This window comes from Centroberyx gerrardi, chromosome 18, assembly GCF_048128805.1.
Source record: "Centroberyx gerrardi isolate f3 chromosome 18, fCenGer3.hap1.cur.20231027, whole genome shotgun sequence".
NCBI lineage: Eukaryota > Metazoa > Chordata > Actinopteri > Beryciformes > Berycidae > Centroberyx > Centroberyx gerrardi.
In genome coordinates this window covers 5,542,443-5,562,252 of record NC_136014.1, presented here as the reverse complement: position 1 = coordinate 5,562,252, position 19,810 = coordinate 5,542,443, and the positions used below count along the sequence as shown (strand labels likewise).

At 42.9% G+C, this 19,810-nt stretch overlaps 2 protein-coding genes across 2 annotated transcripts in view; both read left to right on the top strand.

The window, feature by feature from the left end:
* The window catches only part of map3k5 (mitogen-activated protein kinase kinase kinase 5), a 60,743-nt gene extending 50,991 nt beyond the window's left edge, over positions 1-9,752 (top strand). The window contains exons 23-30 of the mRNA XM_071921338.2: positions 105-273; positions 390-575; positions 1,592-1,697; positions 6,332-6,575; positions 6,778-6,890; positions 7,313-7,434; positions 8,183-8,259; positions 8,512-9,752. Of these exons, the coding sequence (XP_071777439.2) occupies positions 105-273; positions 390-575; positions 1,592-1,697; positions 6,332-6,575; positions 6,778-6,890; positions 7,313-7,434; positions 8,183-8,259; positions 8,512-8,572 (1,078 nt within the window). The 3' untranslated portion in view covers positions 8,573-9,752. The remainder of the gene's footprint in view (positions 1-104; positions 274-389; positions 576-1,591; positions 1,698-6,331; positions 6,576-6,777; positions 6,891-7,312; positions 7,435-8,182; positions 8,260-8,511) is intronic.
* A 1,222-nt stretch (positions 9,753-10,974) lies between these two features.
* On the top strand, positions 10,975-19,798 carry lrp11 (low density lipoprotein receptor-related protein 11). The gene is made up of 9 exons (XM_071921352.2): positions 10,975-11,771; positions 13,353-13,510; positions 15,122-15,263; positions 16,056-16,181; positions 16,330-16,560; positions 18,092-18,259; positions 18,351-18,407; positions 18,514-18,612; positions 18,727-19,798. Exons 1-9 carry the CDS (start codon positions 11,159-11,161, stop codon positions 18,879-18,881), a joined length of 1,749 nt encoding a protein of 582 aa, XP_071777453.1. The 5' UTR covers positions 10,975-11,158; the 3' UTR covers positions 18,882-19,798.
* Positions 19,799-19,810: the final 12 nt, after the last annotated feature.

Here is a 19,810-nt window from a genome sequence, read left to right as displayed (position 1 = left end):
TGCTGTTTCATAGGCTTTTCCACCCTGACAAGAATACTATTCTGGGGAAAACACTGAATACTTGGCCACATAAATTCCTTCTCTGTGTTTTCTTGTCGACCCAGCATTCCAGTGGAGAACTTTGAGGACCACAGCGCCCCTCCGTCTCCCGACGAGAAGGACTCGGGCTTCTTCATGCTGAGGAAGGACAGCGAGAGGCGAGCCACCCTGCACCACATCCTGACCGAGGACCGCGACAAGGTGGTGGCCAACCTGATGGAGGCCCTCACGCAGGTCGGTTAGGGAAGAACCACCCGGAGGGAGGGAGGGATACAGATAGATAGATCAGCACAAGAACGCTTCTGCAGTCTCAAATCTGAAACCCATCTCCCTTCCCTCCAACCCTCCAGGGCTCGGAGGAGACGCGGCTGAGGCATCAGCACATCTCCACCCTCGTGGTCAGTCTGGCCGACTTCGTTCGCATGGCGGACAGGAAGATCATCGCCAGCACGCTGTCCCAGCTCAAGCTGGAGCTGGACTTCGACAGCACCGCCATCAGCCAGCTGCAGGTCGTGCTGTTTGGCTTCCAGGATGCCGTAAGTAATGAATTCTGTTTAGTCATTTAACGTTACAATAGGCGACACTGCAATTCCATTTTTAGAGTAATCAGTTTACTTGAAGATCAAATTCTAAAATGCAGCATTGACAAACGCACAAACTGTCAATTTAAAGCTTTCATTCAAGGCCAAAATTTGCTTCATAAGCTGGTCATTTCCCACTCTACTGTTCCTGTAATGTATTGTCTCTGTGATTTCCCGCACACCATTCATCTGCCGTTAGTAAGCAGAGGTGGTTATTGCCTCTGCATTAAGCATAGGCTCTGAAGACTTAAGTGTTATTGATGTCATTTTGCATGAGCTGTAATCTGGAGCAGGCTGTCATGTTGCCGCTGTTTCAACACACAGATCAGACAAATGGCTGTGAAATACTTCTAACCTTTAAGTGAGGCAATAAAAGAGGAATCTGTCAGGCGTAATTGCACATTGTGTAAATAGGCTGATCTGCTCTCTGCCTCAAAAATGCAATTATGCAGATGAAATAACACGAGTGAGTGGTTGTTTTTATTTGTGGAAGGGGTATTGCGTAACCTCCCGAGAATGTGGAGCGCTAATGCCACCTGCTGGCCTTAAATGAGATTAACCAGCACTGTGGCCAAATCTGGGTTGTTTTTTAACTCTGCACTTTTTAGAGAGCATGCAGTATGAACATTCAAGAATTCATGCCATATATAATACTTTAGAAAATTGTCAGAATATGAAGAAAAAGCTGCTGAATTAAGTCATGCATGTTCATATGTGATTTTGCATGGATGGACACTGCTTGCAGATCCACACTGCAAACTGACCTAGAATTATCCCCAAGTCTCATAATGGCAGTGCCCCGTCTTTCTGATATACCCTCAGTGAAGGTTTCTGCTTATAGTATGTGTGTGTGTGTGTGTGTGTGTGTGTTGGGGGAGAGGTCGCAGCTCTGTAACGCAGCTCTCTTCTTCTTTCTCTGTCTGTCTGTCACGTGTTTCTGAATATGCACGTCCTCCTCCTGGCATCTCCAGGTAAACAAAGTGCTGCGGAACCACAACATCAAGCCCCACTGGATGTTCGCGCTGGACAACATCATCCGCAAAGCCGTGCAGACGGCCATCACCATCCTGGTGCCAGGTAACATCAGCAGAGTCTCCAGCAGAGCGCTTCTAAATGGGTTATCTCCGTCCCCCCGGGGAAGCACTGGTCGCCTGCTAAACACAGGACTAGGACTAGGACTTTGCCCTGAGAGAAGCCAGTGCATTCACAACAACAGCTTGTTAGAGCAATACACAGATAAAGTGATGAAAACAAAAACACTAAACTCATACATGTGTCCCTGGTAGATGATTGGCTCTGGTGCTTCATGCTAACACTTAAAGGACCACTTTGCCGACTTTCAACCATATCTCTATCTATCCGGAATCGGGATATAGTGTGAAAAACAACAGGTTTTTTTAATGTTCTCTGTGTCTCTGGGGCACAGCTTCAAAATCTGTTGTACTTCTGCGAACCAGTGACGTCATTGTTTCTCGGAAGAACAACAGATTTTGAAGCTGCGCCGGCTCGCATGGCTGTTATTCAAACTACAGATTGTACTTACTCATTTTTGTATGCCCGCATCCACGGACAGTCGGATTGAGAGCCATACGAGCCGGCAAAACTCTGAGTTTCTGCCGGTGTTCCGCGCAGGGCTGCCCCCCCGTACATGCGTGCCTCCCCAGTGTAAACACACACGTCGTACAGTCCTGCCTCCCGTACAGCGCTGCCCCCTGTTGTAGTATCGTATTTCAGCCGCCAGGTGTCATCTGGGCACAAAGACACTGTTTACTGCAGGCAGGCTTGCTGTACAAATATGTTTCCCGTGGACATTTGTCATGTTCAGTGGCCAAAAAGAATATAACCTCATGAAGTATTTTCTGTACACACTATTTAAAGGGAAAGGGGTCCAAACGTATATTTAGGTTGTGAATTGCAGTTCAAAAACAAAATTCTAGATTGTCCTAAATATAAGATGGATTGTAAAAATGGGTTCATGTTTATTAGTAATAAAAAAATCGAAACAATTACTGACTTTACAAATAAGTGGGCCTATATATACGCCATCTTGACTACTTCATTGAGCAAAACTTGGTCTATGACCTTAATCAATTTTTGTGAAGAACATATTTAAGACATTGTTACTCTATTGGGCAGCATTCACTGGAGTGACACAGGAAAGATGGGGATGACATGCAACAAACATCATGAGCGGGACTTGAACCCATGACCTTCACTCCTGCTGCCTGTACCTTAAGTCAGCTCCTTAGACCACTGAGCCACTGTGCACTTTTTCATACTTCACTTGTAAATCCCATCTCTATTGTTGTGTTTTGCTTTTCTTAATTCCTCTCTATGACTGGGGAAAGTCATGATACACAGCTTGGCTCTAGTCTTGCTGGTTTCTCTTTATATTGGGTTAATGACAGTATTTTGCTTTTAGAGTGGCCAGTCCACTCCCCTTAGTTATTTAAATTATTCACACAATAGGAAAGCTGAGAGGACGGAGTAGGGGAAAAGAAGGTCAGAGAAGGTTCTGGTGGGACTGAAGCCCAGACCAGCAGGGGAAGACCTGCATGTAGACCCAAAGACAGGCGGACTGCCACTACCTCTGGACATGAAAATGTCTGTCTACCTAAATGATAAGGCATAAGAGCAATCATTTTATGACTTGGGTTCAATTCACTCTCCAACCAGGAGATTAAGACAAAACAGTAGAGAAGAAGATTGAGGGGAAAAGTACATTAACTTACATTGGAGTTGAACCCTTCAGCAAACTGAGATTCCTTGATTTTCACCAAACAACACAGGGAGATGAAACATCCGGGGCAAGACAACATATCCATATTATCTGATGGTTATGTTAGTGAGTTTTGTCATGTGTAAAGTTTGAGGTCACTACTTTTGTATTTGTGGATGAATGGTAGGCCTGTCACACATCTAAAATACTCAAAAAGCTTGTATATAGGCCTTCTCATGTGAATGATTCTGACATTCTGACATGAATGACATTATACAGATCTAACCAGATCTAACACAGCAAGAACACAAACAAGCATATTAATGAGCATAAATATGCTTGTTTGGGTCCAGGGGTGTTGGAGGCTGAACACCTGACTGACTGTTGTTTGAAATTTTGGTAGCTTAGCTCACAGTAGCATACAGCACACCATTAGCAACAATACACTGCATTGGGTCGGCCTATTTGAAATGGCCTATAACCTTTTGAGAGTTACCACAATGATCATGACGAACTTGTCTTTCATGTATTGCATGTGAGAGGCAAGGAGAGAAAATGCAACAGGAAAAGGTGATTAAAATCAACTATTTTTACCCTAAACAGTAACATGCAACAATTTCAAAGATTTTACTGAGTTAGTTCATATAATAGCAAATCAATTTATCTAGCACTAACCTGTGGATGTCATGTCTGGAGATACAGATATGCAGAAAAGAGAAATGACTTTTTTCATAGTTGATATGGTAGGCCGATAGTATATTAACAAGCGAGTATATCAACAAGCAATACATGTGTTCTGCTTGAAAACAGCATTTCAACATCTGTTACTAGCGTCTAAAACCTTTTGGATGGCTTCAGCTATAACGTTACCCTACTCAAAACCTTTACCTCGGTGCCTGTTTTGTTTCAGACAGCTTTGTGACTTGCTTTGAACACAGAAAAAGTAAGAAAACAAGAAGCAAGCCTAGCCTGTGTGCATATCAAAATGAAGCTGAGAGGAAATAGCATTTAACTTGTTTATTTAAAAATCGTACTTGACAAAAAAAATCGACAAAACTATTTTGACTGTACAAGTAGCCCAATACTTTACAAAGTAGGCATGTTCGCCTGTCTCTGGGTAAAGAACGGTTAGCAATCAAAGATTCCGAGGCCTTAGTAAATTAATACAAGCTTAAATAAATAATTGTGAACAAGACAACACATGAATCTACAGTTAATTCAAAGTATTACATTTGCAAGATACACCTTTGTTTGCTCGTCGTACCAAGCTGTCTCCCCCCGCAGCAGACCAGTGCAGACACTACTGAGCACTGAGCAGACTCAAGTTTACGGCAGGAAAGTGAAAGACAGGCACAGATTCAATTGTGGAGTACATGCGCCGCCTAGTGGAGAACTGCTTTATTACATGAGGAACACTGGTGTACGGGAGGCAGGACTGTACGACGCGTGTGTTTACACTGAGGGGGGGCATGCATGTACGGGGGGACAGTCTAGCGCGGAACACCGGCAAATGAACGGGGAGCTCTCGGTGCAGGCAACATGGAGGGAAGGTAAACATTGTTCATTTGCATATACTACCGACATTGTAATGATACAAAGCTGGTTGAAAATCGGCAAAATGTTCCTTTAAGCATACACTGTGTTAAGTGATATTAGGTAACTAGCATTACATCAGATGTGAAGTGTAGTGTAGGAGATTGATAAAAAAATTACACAAAATATGATAAATACAAATACAAATACACTATATGGTGCTGTTTTGAAGTAGCAGGGAGTACTTTCCCTGTTTCCATAAGAAGGTGGTGGGTGATGGGAGACTGTGTACTGCTAAAAATCACTGCACAGTGGATGAATACGTGGTTCCTCACCTGAAATAGTCCCATAAATAACACAACAGCAGTACTAATCTCGACTAGTTTGGCCTTCAGAGCCACATTTCAGCGCTTTATGTGAGCCGCATACAGCATTGTTCCATTTGTTTTTTTAATTAAAGCCTAATTTAGGATTTCCATGTGATATTCAATCTATTCCTTAGTCGAGTCATCTAAGCAGATGAAATTGAAATTCACAATCTGGTTCTCTGCTAATTGGCATGCAAATAAAGCAAATGTGAGTCACCGCTAATGCTAAATGGTTGGCAGACTGCTTCATACAAACATCAAATATATCTCAGGTGCCTGCATGACTCCCATTCATTCAGCATTAGGGGTGCCTAACTGTTGCTGATGTTTATGTGGCTTTTACCAGAGAAGCAAAGAAAGCATTCCAGTTTGAATCATATTGTTGAGGCAAGAAGCTATTATTGTTTTGCTGGCTTCTTAGCTTAAACATGGCTTAGTATTTAGGCCAACATAATAGACTTTTGATGTGAAAACCTCATTCTAACATAGATGCATCAACTGCAAAAATGACTTGCTTTGGCTCACTGTCCCAAAACACATGATTTTGACTGTATGAAGTAACAACTTTTTGTCTAGGGTTTGATTGATAAGGCTTTATGGATATTCAGAATTAAGGCCTGGATTGAAGCTGCTGATAGCTTATATTTGTGGTGATATTCTGTGTCTTTTAAATTTGACCATTTTCATACCAAACAAATAAAAAAAACTTACAAGTATTCAGTGTTTCTCCCAGATTTTTATTCTGAGCAGGGTAGAAAAGCCTCTGAAACAGCATTTAGACCATGGGACACTAAAACTCTCCATTGAAACCCAGTATCTGATAGATAACAATAAGAAAAAGAAGAAGAAGAAGAAATTCATGTGTTGAATGTGATCAAAATGTCTCATTAGAATCAGTTCAGGTTAAGGGCTTCCGATAGACAACTAGTATTGATCAATTCTACAATAAATATGTAATCAAACAAGCTGCATCATATCCATCATATCCATCATATCAGAGGTGGCAATCTTACTAAAGCGATCCACAACCCTCATGTGTGTGTGTGTGTGTGTGTGTGTGTGTGTGTGTGTGTGTGTGTGTGCGCGCTCAGAGCTGCGGCCTCACTTCAGCCTGGCCTCGGAGAGCGACCCGGCCGACCAGGAGGACGTGGACGACGACGGCGAGCCGGAGGGGAACTCCACCCACCAGAGCCGGGCGCCGCCCGTCGCCGCGCACGACGACACCGTGGCCACGTCCGGCGTGAGCACGCTCAGCTCCACCGTCTCGCACGAGTCCCACAACGCACAGCGCTCGGTCAGCATGGAGCTCGGCAGGATGAAGTTGGAGACCAACAGGTAGCCGCGAAGATCTCCCGTGATCAGATACATACAGTGTGGCTTTAGGATGTCTTCGCTAATTAGCCAGTACCTTTCGTTTGCTCTGTCTTCTAGTCATTCATGTGTAATTCATCAGTCATTGCTAATGTAAGATGTGAAATAAACATGCCTGTCCCGTTTCCTTCTCCCTCCCTGTCCCCTGTGGCTCCATGTGCCGCAGGCTGCTGGAGCAGCTGCTGGAGCGGGAGAGGGAATACCAGGCCATCCTGCAACAAGTCCTGGAGGAGCGGGAACAGGAGATCAGACTACTGAGGCTACGCTCTGAGCCCTTAGGTCTGCGCTTTCATTTCATTACTTTTTCCCCAGGGCGAGTGTACATAATAATCATCATCATAATAATAATCCTTATTTATAGTGCACTTGTCAAAACCGTTACAAAGTGCATTACACGATGAATAACAATAGCACAATGAGGAAAGAAGAAAAAACAAATAACACAGTAACGTTTCAGCATTTATGTTTTGCACTCCAGTGGTTAATCTCAATCGCAATCTCAATTTGCATGGTCTCACCTACAAATATATATTATGTGGGCAAAATAATGATGTAACTTACATATACATGACTACGACAGGCAGAAAGAGGCTTTATTTTTTGACCAGCGCTATCAGGCAGCTTTCCACTCAGTGCATTAGCGAACAGCATGGCTTTCTGATTTATGTCTGAAGGAGTCTGTTCATTATCTCGTCTGGCAGACAATCCTACATCATCGGGTGGCCCGGTGGGAGAGTGGAGTCAGGTTACAGAGAGACATGAAGACCCGGAGCTGGGCAGATGGCTGAGGCTTCATGGTGCGGACCAGGACTCCATAGACCGAGTAAGTCCCTGTTTTTACCTTTTAGCTGGACACACAGTGCATGCTCATATTTGAGATGATGATGGTGAGATGAGAGCGGGCAGTCTTTCTAGTCCTGTGATTGTAGACCTGTTTGTAGTTCAGAAATGCTCGACTCACATGTGACTAATTGTTTCTCTATTCCCTTATGAATATGCATCGACGATGTGAACTGCTCATCACTTACGAATAATTGCGAGAATGTCTGCTGAGAAGCAAAATCCATAACCCAGTTAGATTTTCCATGAACTCTGTCTCATACTGTAGCACACTCATAATGTCTGAATAAGAGCTTCAGCCACATGGCACATTCATTCGTACTAGTTCAATCCTTATGTCAGCTTTTATAAGATGCTGTTACATCATTTGTCATTTTTAACAAATTGACACACTGCTACACATACTACTGCACACATACTACTGCTATGATACTATTGGATGTGCACAAGGTGAACTCTCGCATAAGGATTGAATGTGCCAATTAGGTCTTATGCAGGGTTATTTAGGTACTATTAATATGTTATATAAATACAAATATATGTACAGTTGAGGTGTGAAGCGTTATGCGTAACCCTTAGCGACTTTGAGTGACCTATCTGGCTTGTTTTCAGTCAGAGCTCAAGCCAAAAACATCTCAGTCATCTTGGAGTATGGACACAGTCTCATCTATTGGTCACAAGGAGCGTCATTTCACACCAAGTCCTCATTTCATCCTTTTCTTTGTCTCTAGATACTGATGGAGGAGTACACATTGGACGACATCCTCCACGACGTAACAAGAGAGGATCTGAAGAGTTTAAGATTAAGGTATGTATTACTTTAACTTCTTAAAGGAGTACACTGCCTTTACTAATAGTATCATGATATATCATCAGCATCCAGCACTCCAGTTTGTACCTATATACTTTACTTCGCACTTTGGCGGCCCCAAGTGGCTGCAAGAGCTAACTGTTAGAATTTTGGACCGTTTGAAGGACTTCATTACCCAGAAATCCTGTGAGATGACGTTATTGTACGTTGTACCATAACAGTGTGCCTCTGTGTTTCTCTCCCGGTCAGAGGTGGGATCTTGTGCAAACTATGGAAGGCCATCACAGACTACAGGCAGAAGCCAACCTGAGGCCTTAAGTGGCGCCAACCACTCAGAGAAGCCAGGACCTTCGTCCCCAACAACTCAGTATTCTCCTTTTTTTACCTCAGTATTTATAAGACCAAGACTTTTAGGGGAAGGACCTGTGCTCGCCGCGCGCGGAGCAGCTGCCCGCCGACTCGAGCGGAGCTGTCAAACTCCACGCCCGATCTCGGCAGAGTATTTTACTAGTTTTGAAAAGGACTCTTCGGAAATGAGGTCAGTTCGAAAGCAAAAATACATGAGAAGTGCCACTAATTTTATTATGCCTAACGGACCTGACGCAGCTTTTTTCCTACTGGTGCATTACAATGAGAATGAGCGGAACGTTAAAACCTACTGTTAACATTAGAATTCAAACGATTTTATGATCATGGATATAGAATTTTCTCTTGTCATTGCAAGGGCATATTATAATGTTTACAAAACTGGAGACTGACCATTTTCTAATACAAGCCTGAGAGACAAAATACTACATTCAATGGACTTTTTGGAAAAATGTTGTTCTTACACCCCTATTAACGTTATTGTCATAGGCATCTTACCATCACTACTTTATTTAAAAGTATTTTTTATTCATTTTTATTGTAATCTGAAGGATGTCATTGCATGCCGTATTTTTTTTTTTTTTTTATCTGTACTTAAACTTATTTAACTTTTCAATTTTGTTTTCACATTTCCTTTTTTAATACCATGGACCTTTTTATTTTTCAGTAACATGTAAATAACGTGTTATATAATTATCTGTGAATGACAGTTTTCAGTGATGTACTATCAAATTATGTTGGTAAACATAGCTAAATAATCTCCATGTGGATTGGGCTGACCTTATCGGAGATGATAGTCTATAAAGAACACGTGAAACATGAATTGTATAGTATTGTATTTTCATTGGAGATAAAGTTCAGTTAGTAAGATTACAACAGATCATTCACTGAATTTCTTTTATTGTACATTGACAAAATTGTGTTTTATCTTGCTTTTGTATATATGATCATTACAATGCAAATGATTTAATCAGATGTATATGTTTGAAAGAAAATCTGAACTGAAAACAAATTTCATATGAAACCACCTTGACCCTTTTTATTTAAAACATGTCAAAAATGGGGGAAAATAATCAAAAAGTGTATGTCCATTTTGTTTCATATCTAATTAATTGAAGATATTTGTGCGCTGTTGTTAAATAAAACTTTTCATCTTGAAACTGTGAAAGAAATGTCCTCATAAATGACTATAATGAAAAGCAGTGCTGGACAAAGTAGACCTATGCAAGTCTTTGTCGCAAGTAAAAGTATAGGAGCAATTTGTTTGCTATTAAATGTAATATCAAAAGTCAAAGTTTACCCACGTGTTCAAAATATTCTTCACTCCATGCATGTTAGTGAAAAAAAAACAATTTTCAACATATTAACTTGTGTGGGTTAAAGTAAAATGTTCTGACTGTTCTTACAATTAGCTGGTTTGCAATTGAAAAGTTACATAAACAAATTTGGCAATGTATGGATAAATAAAGCACCCATTGAAATGAATTGGGAGAGAGAGAAAGCGAGAGAGAAGAAATAGGAAGCAAATAGGAAGAAATATGTTTAGCCTATGTTTAGGTAGGGGAGACCGGGATGGTTGTAACACTTGGTTTCAGCATCTATAACTTAGTAGTTGTTTGTTCTAGGTCTCTCAATCTTTGATACAAGCTACCCCTATTTGTCTACTAACAGTCCTTTAGAGATCTAATACACAATCACAGATTGGGTAAGGTAATGTCAAATATAAAGCGTTCCACTGTTAGAACCTACCCAAGAAGAAAATTTAATGAAATAAGGCTCACAAGAAGTTTAATGAACGTTAAAATGGCCTTCTTTGTAACATTTTTAACATTTCAGCATTTCAGAAAATTGACTTTCTTACCTCCAAATGAGTTTTTTGACACAGAGCCATGAAACTCACCTGAGCTCAACAAGGAAGTGAGTGAGCACGTAAAATATTTATCACAGCACCATAACTCATTCCTGACTGACTGTCATATACCAATTAACTCTGGCATGAATGAATACAAACAGGCTACTTACAAGATGTACAACAAATACACAGTACTATTGGCAAGTCACAGAATTTGCATATTCTTTTATACTTTACTTTTATTGAGATATTTCTTTCTTTTTTCAAATACAGTATGTATTTATATATGTCATGCCAATGAAGCAAGTTGAAAGTGACATTGAATAGGCTAGTTAAAACTGAGGTACAGAGAGCTAGAGATTGAGTTACAGAGAGAGAGAGAGAGACTTACAGGTGTGCTGGCTGCTGTGTTCATAGTCGTGACGTCAGTAGTTTCTGCTGAGCAGCCAACGCTCTCCTCGCGCGGCCGTCTCATCCTCACCATGACAACAACAACGGATTTTTAGCATCGGCAGAGGACAAACATTCACCTCCTTCCCAAAATGATTTAGTCACAAATATTATGGACGGTGTTTGATATTAGTATCAAGTGTTATCACCTGTATTTGATGTAGGGAGACCATCTTTCCGCCGCTGTAAGGACCTCATGCGTCGGAGAACAGCCGGAGACAGAGGGAGATGCCGTTTAGCTGCGTAAACAACATGGCTGTGGTTCAGCATCACCGGCTGCTCGCTTGTGTTGTGTTGCTATTGTGTGCGGTGCAAACTATCGACACCCGGGCCTCGCAAATATCGGACTTAAAATCCAAAATAACAGGGGTAGAGGAGCTCTTGGAGGAATTCCGCAAGCAGCTCCAGCAGGACCAGGCGTATCCGAGGGAAGGCGACGTGATTGACGGCTGCCTGGGCGACTTCAACGCCGTCGGGGAGCACATCATCCGGGCCAAGGACTCCATTGAGCAGGGGGCCACCTTCCTGTTGGTTCCCGGCAGGGTGTACAGCTGGAAGGACTGTCTCCACGCCTGCTGCTCCGAGCCCCACTGCACCGTGGCGGTGGTCCAGGAGGACCTCGCGCAACCCGGGGAGAGTCTCAACTGCTATCTGTTCAACTGCACCTACAGAAATAAGAACGTGTGCTCGTTCGCGCCGCAGCAAGGCTTCAGCACCTACAACCGGACTCCCAACACCACGGGCCACCTCCCTGTTTCCTCCAGCGGCCGCGGAGACAGAAACCAGCTGCTCGGCTCAGCCAGGAGACCTGCGGGAAGCCTTTCAGATGATGAAACCCAAGGTGAGAGACCTGCTGGCAGGTCTTCTGGTCAGAGATCACAGGCTTATACAGCTTACGACAAGACCATATAGGCTGTAACACCACACATATGTACTGGTTTCTATAATTGATAGCCTACTCAGTGCGTCGAGATTGTCACGAACTGCAAGGCCCTTGGTTCCCCTGTCAGGATTCACTAATTAATGCTTAATTAACTAGTGATTAAGCATTAACTAACCATGTGTTAATATGTTAGATTAGGTATGCTACAGGCATGGTCAACTAATATACTGATTAACACATAGTTGGTTCTAAGTAAGATAGGAGCATTCTCCATGGGCATAAAGTCTAATGTTAAGGTTGGAATCATTTATGCTTAATTAATATGCAGATGATAAAGACAAAAGACTGGACATCTGCTAATTTCATTACTTAAAGTGTTAGTTACTGCTTTGTTCGCAAAATACTTGCCAAGTAATTACGCAGCAAGTACTGACTCTTAATCAATAGTTAGTTAAATTAAATAGTGAACTTATAAATAAATAAATAAACTAATAAAGTTTTATTCCAGGGGCCAGATGTATAATTTATGCATACCCACAAAAAGAATACATATGCCACTTTCCACACAGAAACTGGTATTTATAAAAAAATTTAAAAAATTTAAAAAGTTGCTGTGAGAATGTGCGGACCTCCATGCATGCTTTACACCATTGCAACTTTTATGAGTCAGAGTTTGTTTGTTTTTTTGAGTCACTTTTATGAGTTGAGCTGAATGTGACAATGTGGCCTATTCCTAAGGCAAAGGTTGGGGGAGAGACCTTCATTATCTGCCCCTCTACTAGGCTTAAGAAAGCTGTGCAACTTAAGGAGCTGGTTATTCTTAGTGAGTTTGGAGCAGTTGTTGGGACTCTGGAGGATTAATCTATTGGAAATTGTCAATGCTTTGATTAAGTTGATTTTTTAGGACTGTGCCACTGTCCCCCCTAATTCTGCTTCTGCTGTCTCAAGTTTTGTAACTGCTGTGGAACTGTTCCATAGGCCACAGCTCTTTGCTTTGCCAGTAGCCTCCAGTACTGAGCCTGGTGAAGCCGGTAGGGCGGGTTAATGATTTGCCCTCTAGGTCTTGGCCTTCCATAATTAGATTGGCCCATTGAGACCAGCAGCAGGTGTGTTTTAACTCAGCCCCTAAACTGTTTGTGCTTGCCAGCCGACTACTGTTGTACGGCAAGCAGAAACCATTAGTGTTTTCCCCTGTATTTATTCACTATTGATGGCCATCAAAGCAAGGAAAGTGCCATTGGGGCGCTGCTAGGAAAAAAGTGAAATAATAACTATAATCTTTTATCCAAAAATACTTTAAAAATATTAGGTTAATGTTAAGAATTTCTATTTTTATCATCCTAAAGTAAGTAGCCTAAATAATAACAGCCTTTATGTTACAACATAAAACACGAATGAATGTGCAGTCAAAATCAAAATGACCCCTAACTACCACAGTGACCAAAAAATTAATAAGAACTGGTTCGTAGGCTCGATTGAAGTGCATTAGTACACATCTTCCTTGTTTAACATGTTTGTCATGTTTGGCTGGTGTTGCAGAGCTGGACGAGCCGCCCCGCAGTGATGCTGGCCAGGACGTGGTGATCCAGCTGCCCACAGACTGGGCGGTCTTAGATGGCCGGGACAGTGTGGACGACCACGGGATCAGCCGCTACGAATGGGCTCTCGTCAAGGGGGACTCCGACATCAACATGAAGGTCAATAATACCATTGTATCTGTTTGGTGGATGCTCATATCCAAACCACCTTACAGTACTGTGACTGTATACAGTTTTAGTTTGGGCACTCCTAGTGGGAATGGAACCCCCAACCCTGGTAGTGTTAATGTCTTGCTCTAAGGAATGTCACCCCCAACCCTGGCAGTGTTAGTGCATTGCTCTAAGGAATGGAACCCCCAAACCTGGTAGTGTTAGTACCTTGCGCTAGGGAACGGAACCCCCAACCCTGGCAGTGATAGTGCCTTGCTCTAAGGAATAGAACCCCCAAACCTGGTAGTGTTAGTACCTTGCTCTAGGGAAAGGAACCCCTAACTCCAGCAGTGATAGTGCCTTGCTCTAGGGAACGAAACCCCTAACTCTGGTAGTGATAGTGCCTTGCTCTAGCCATTGAGCTACAGTTGACCACAGACAGTGAAGGAAACATGGAAACACAACAGATTTGGAAGAGTTTCTGTTAACACTATGAATTTGTACGTTGAGGCAAATAATTCTGAATGTGCAGCCTATAGCTGGGAAAGTTAGGCTTTGTTCATAAGACACATCTCTCACACAATGGCAACGCAGGAAGGCATTTGATACAGGAGTGGCACAATTGTTCTCTCCATTTGGGGGATGAGATGATGACTTTTGCAGTATGAACAGAGTCTAATCAGAGGCTTTACAGACACCAGTGTCGAACAGCCCTAGTGTGTTTGCAGTAGTTAAGTCAACATGGTGGCGTGTGACCAGAGTTCCATAATGCCTCGCTGTACCAACAGAGATAAGAGTTTATTATGACCGAACCTGCCCCAAGGACAGGAACACTGCTGGAGCCTGTCCTCTATTCACTGCCTGAGAGGGGACATGTGAAATTTATAGGACACCTTTTTCCACCTGTTTTAGTAAATACAATAGTAGAAAACTGAATCCTTTCTCCTTCACCCACTAAACTCTGTCCTGATGAAATTCAACTTGACCAAACTGACTTGATGCCAAAAGGTAAAAGAAAAAAACAAACCAACATGAGATATATAACAATAAACTATGTCTATTACTGTGTTTTAAAAGCCACTTTACCTCATTAATTAAATTCTGTAGAGACTCGATGATAGTTATTTAAGGTTCAACCTCAAAAAATTTGAAATGTAGAGGGTAAAATGTTCATACTGTGTTTTATGTATGATTTAAAAAATGAGGCTGTTATTTTTCAGTGGAGAGAATAGTGAGAACCTGGGACTAATAGTGCTGTCACATTAAGAGCAAATATATTCTGTTATCAGACCTTTGCTAATCATATGAGCACAGAGTGAGATTGCTGAAGCCCCTCTGTACTTCATCCCTCTTAAATATGTAAAATAAATACAAAGCATTGTGAAAAATGAAGTATAGCATAGTGGTACAACTCACATTTTTCACAATGCTTTGTATTTATTTTACATATTTAAGAGGGATGAAGTACAGAGGGGCTTCAGCAATCTCACTCTGTGCTCATATGATTAGCAAAGGTCTGATAACAGAATATATTTGCTCTTAATTGTTGGTAAAATTGCCCATTCACATTGCCTCAGGATGTTGTATCACCGTCTTAAAATGTTCCTTTTCATGTGTCAGGTGACCCATCCAGGGCTGCTGAAGGTCAGCGGCCTCCAGCAGGGCGTCTACACCTTCCAGATGACTATCACCGACACGGCGGGCCAGAAGAGCTCCGACAACGTCTCCGTCACCGTGCTGGCACCAGAACACCAGGCAGAAGGTGCTGCACTCTCTAACACGCACATCTTGACTCTGAATTGTTTATGACAGATTCTCTGTTCCTCTTACAACACTCTCATTTTGTCAGTGTTCTTCAGAATCCTCAATCTTCAATTTTGCCATTTTGTTTTACGGTAAATAACAGCTGACATTGTCCTCTATGAAAGGAGAGTAGTGCCAGTAGAGACGGTTCTTTAATTGCATATTGCAATTTGTCATGCTCATATTGAATCATTGAATTAAAAAAATGCATTTGTTGAATAAATTCATTCGAAAATTGAATTTGTAAACACAGTTTGAAGTTGAATTGAATGAGGCTTGAAGATGAATGTCATTATTATTAAATTTAACTTTTAGCTATGAATGAGGAAGAATAAGGTTCAATCATTGGCTTAGGAGATAAACAAGGCACAGTGCCACATGGCTTGTCGTTAGCTAAGTGAGGAGTGTGAGCCCACTGCTGCAGCCTCGGAGGAGGCGGCCGCCTGCCAGTCGACACTCAGGGAACGAAAGTCCCATGTGCTTGGAGGTATGTCTCAGAGAGAATGGAGGATGTTGAATTCATTTATTCATCAAATTCATTTCTAGAATTCAATGGTTCAATATGATACATGATATGTTGTGTTTTTGGAGGCACACAGATTTGGCAGGACACAAACACGGTCAGAGAAAGTCTGAGGATTTTGTATCCTCAAGCCAGAAACAATGCAACACTTGAAGCAGCACATTGGAATCCATATCTATGTTAAAGAGGAGCAGAGTATAGCGTAGTTGTGTCTCTCTGTGCCCGCAGTGTGTACAGGCCACTGCTCGCGCTACCAGTTCATGTGCGACGACGGCTGCTGTATCGACATCACCTACGCCTGCGACGGGAAGCAACAATGCCCAGACCGCTCGGACGAGGCCTTCTGCCAGAACTGTAAGAAACCTTTGTTGTTTTCCAAATGTAACAGCATGTGTTTTTAGAGCAGTGTGAAATGCAGTACTATTTCAGCATTAGTCTCACATAGTCAAAGGAATGGGAATTTGACAAAGTAATGCCCTGTTTTTCTGTGTGTGCTCTCTAGTTGATAGCAACAGGAAGACGGTGACCCATCCTGCCGGCGCACCCAGCCCTCACAGGCCTGTGGCCCAGGCAGAGGAGGCTGAGGACGGCTCCATGCTCCAGGCTGGACCCAGGAAGACCCTGGAGAGCATCATACCACCACCCGCTCAGCCTCAGGACAGGACCAAGGTTGCTCCTCCACCACCTGTTCATCCACAGAGTCCCAGTCAGCAGGAGGGCCCAGTCAGTCAAGGTACCCCACTGAGCACCAGGCGTCATTTCAACATTGTGTCTATGCTTTAGCTCTCATAGAGCTGAGGATGTACTGTATGTATGTACTGTATAGCCCCGTTTTAGACCAAGCAGTAAATACATTATTACTTATTTTAACAATGCATAAACAGCTGTAAATATCAAAAATATGCACCAGAGAACTCCAAACATAGATGTTGACTAAACAGATGGCACCAAATAACGGCACAGAGACTCCTGAAAATGCAAGTCTCAGTCCTCTAACAAGAGAACTGTGGTGCGGTTTGTTAGGAGTGGGAACGTAATCCGAACCAACTACAGGTAACAACTTCAAAACTCAAGGTATTATGGGTATAAGGAGACGGATGTTGACATCTGATAGCCAGCAGTTCCTCATGCTTGGAAAGCCTAGCATAACAACATGAACCTTAACGGGTATGAACACCAGAGAAGAAGAGCACAAGTCCATCATGCTTAGCTAAAAGTACAGGGACTGGAATCACATTTGTTTTGACTCCCAAATGTCTAACCTGGTGGAATGACAGGTGACTTTTGCTTACAAGCTCTGGTTCACTTGTGTAATTGGGTAAGTGTGAACATTAATGAGCCAAATATGAAAATGCATCCAAGTAAACTATTCCACTGTAGTTCAGACCAAAGAAAACAAAACTGTAAGTGTGACTGCTATTTTAGTCTTACCATTTTACACTGTGGTGACAGCCAACACAGCCAAATATGTTAGAGTGGTAGGTTCAAGGACAATCTAAAAATAAGTGGTTTGTATGGAAATCTACAGGCATTTCTTCCATTCCTTTGCCCTCCTTGTGTTTGCCTCTATCAGAGCTGTGTTACTGCAGCAAGACGCTGTTGATTACGTGATGACTCTCAAACAGCCCAGACGTACCTGTTTATAATGTGCTCTTAACAATATGGCCCTGCGTCACAGTCATGGGTGCATTAAGCCTGTGTAAGAGGAGTGTTTGAGTGCTTGTCTGGACACGGAGGCAGATGGAGCCCCTGCAGGCAGCCACTGAGTCACAGAACCGAGCTGAAAACGCTGGTGGAGCCACAGGGCCACTCTCTGCCGTACAGGGCTGTCATGGGAATGCGGCTCTCTCCCTGCGTACCCTGTGAGCGCCGGAACAAAGAGCCTCTGTCCCCCCCCCCCCAACCCCCGCCATCCGATCCCTGAATTAGGCTGAGACAGACCGGGAGGGCCACTTCCCCCATCACCACTTTACCACAGGGCCTCATTTGGGTGAGATGCATTCTCAGGAGTCTTTTCTTCATGTCCCCATGTCCCAAATGCACGGGGAACTAAGATCCGTGGAAACATCATCATACGGTCAGAGGGAGAGGGGAAAAGTTCAAAAGGAATTGAAAAAAATGCCGTCGTAGTGAAAGGTTTATTTCTATCACACACACAGGAATATTTGTTCCATCTGTTGTCCAGGCGCTACCTTTGCACTCCGTCCTATTGGTTGCTTGTAAAACAGTTGTTGATGGTGTCTCTCCTCTCTCTGTGGCTGTAGACCCGTGTGCTGCAGCTCCAGTCGTGGGACCCTGTAAAGGGACCTTCGCACGTTGGTACTACGACCGAGAGGCGGGACAATGCAAACACTTCCTGTACGGCGGCTGCCAGGGCAACCATAACAACTTCCTCCAGGAAGCTGACTGTGTCAGTGAATGTATCCAAAAAAGTGAGCTTCTGCTTCTTGTTAATTCCATTTCAACTCCAGTGTATGTAATTATAACAACACTATTACAATTAATGACAACAACATTATTTAGGTCCTGCTTTCAAACCAGCAACCGTGGCTCCTCCCATCACCAAACAGACGGAGATAGGTAAAGCTATAATACATTACAGTAAAATTGAAGAAATAGAAGCTACAATGCTTCAATGACATATCACTGCTTTCAAATCTAAGTTGTGTTTGCATTTTTGTTGCAGCTGCCCCTAAAGAGCCCGTCTCCCAGAGCCAGCCAGAGAATGATATGCCCATCTCCAAACCATTTCCGGTAAAGGGAGGACATCCAGTCCCTGAGTCAGGTGTGGTTCAACACGGAAGTTTACCTACTAACTATTCACCTTTGTTGCCTTTTTTATTTATTCTTGTTGGCTTATGGCCTTATTATTGCATGTGTTGTCTGTTCTCTCCCGCAGGTGCGATCCTTCCGCTGGCTCTCGGCCTGATCATCACCGCTCTGCTGCTGCTCATGATCAGCTGCCGTCTTCGACTCGTTCGCCACAAGCTGAAGAAGGCCCGGCCCCTCACCACGGAGGAGTCCGATTACCTTATCAACGGCATGTACCTGTAGCCGCCGGGCCGGAGGCAGCGAAGCGAACACGGCGCACCCAAGAAGCCCCGGGATGTGGGAAGCTTCTGACCTCCGAAAGGGGGAAGCGGAGGAGTTGTCACCAGATCCTGAGCTGCAGTCTCTTCAAGTTGTGCAACACTGTCCTGGCCTCAGGTTGGAAGCTTCCCAACTCCCTGCAGTCATGAAGACTTCTGTACTCCCCCACACTGAACCCCTCTGCTGCTGCAGGTAGACGCCGCCTCCAAAGCCACATAGGATACATATTCAGATATTTGCGACATCACATTTATTGTTGTTATAGGAAAATCTGATTCTGTATCCATGGTAAATGGCATCAACCCCACCCCCGCTCCCCAGTTCAATACTTACATACATCAATATTATTTTCTATCTAACAGCTTTCCCTCTTCACTGATGGGATACACGATAAACACATGCTCTCCTGTGTCATATATCAATTACCTTTCTTTCTCAAATGTTGGCTATTTCGATATCAAATATCTTGATTCTTATTCTTACTCACGTGGGTGTGTTTTCATGACTCGTGCTGCACAGTAATATATTTCTGCCACTAAGTGGCACTGATGTGCTATATTTGTGCCATACATTGCTAGGCTATTACTAGATCGAACACTGAAATGAGGAAAGCATTGTAATGTATCCGAGTGCTTGTGATACACTCTTATTGTCACTAAGGGAATGGACCAATGGTTATTTTTTTGTTCAATCAGGATCAAGCAGAGTAATTCTTGTTTCCCCAGAATCATAGCAAGCCATAGCCAGATGAAATTAACAAGCAAATCCTCCTCCAGCCTAATTCTCTATCGCTTATTTTTCTTTATTAAGCAAGCCTATGTGAAGTTATATATGTATATGCGCAGATGTATTCCTCGACCTGCTGTCTTTTATGTGAGATATTAAAGTTTATT

What these genes read in the sequence shown, in the direction of transcription:
- lrp11 (XM_071921352.2), top strand. Translation starts at nt 11,159, where the DNA reads ATGCCGTTTAGCTGCGTAAACAACATGGCTGTGGTTCAGCATCACCGG. An exon ending in ACCAGAACACCAGGCAGAAG is followed by an intron (nt 15,264 to 16,055) that starts GTGCTGCACTCT and finishes CTGTGCCCGCAG; the next exon opens with TGTGTACAGGCCACTGCTCG. An exon ending in CACCAAACAGACGGAGATAG is followed by an intron (nt 18,408 to 18,513) that starts GTAAAGCTATAA and finishes TTTTTGTTGCAG; the next exon opens with CTGCCCCTAAAGAGCCCGTC.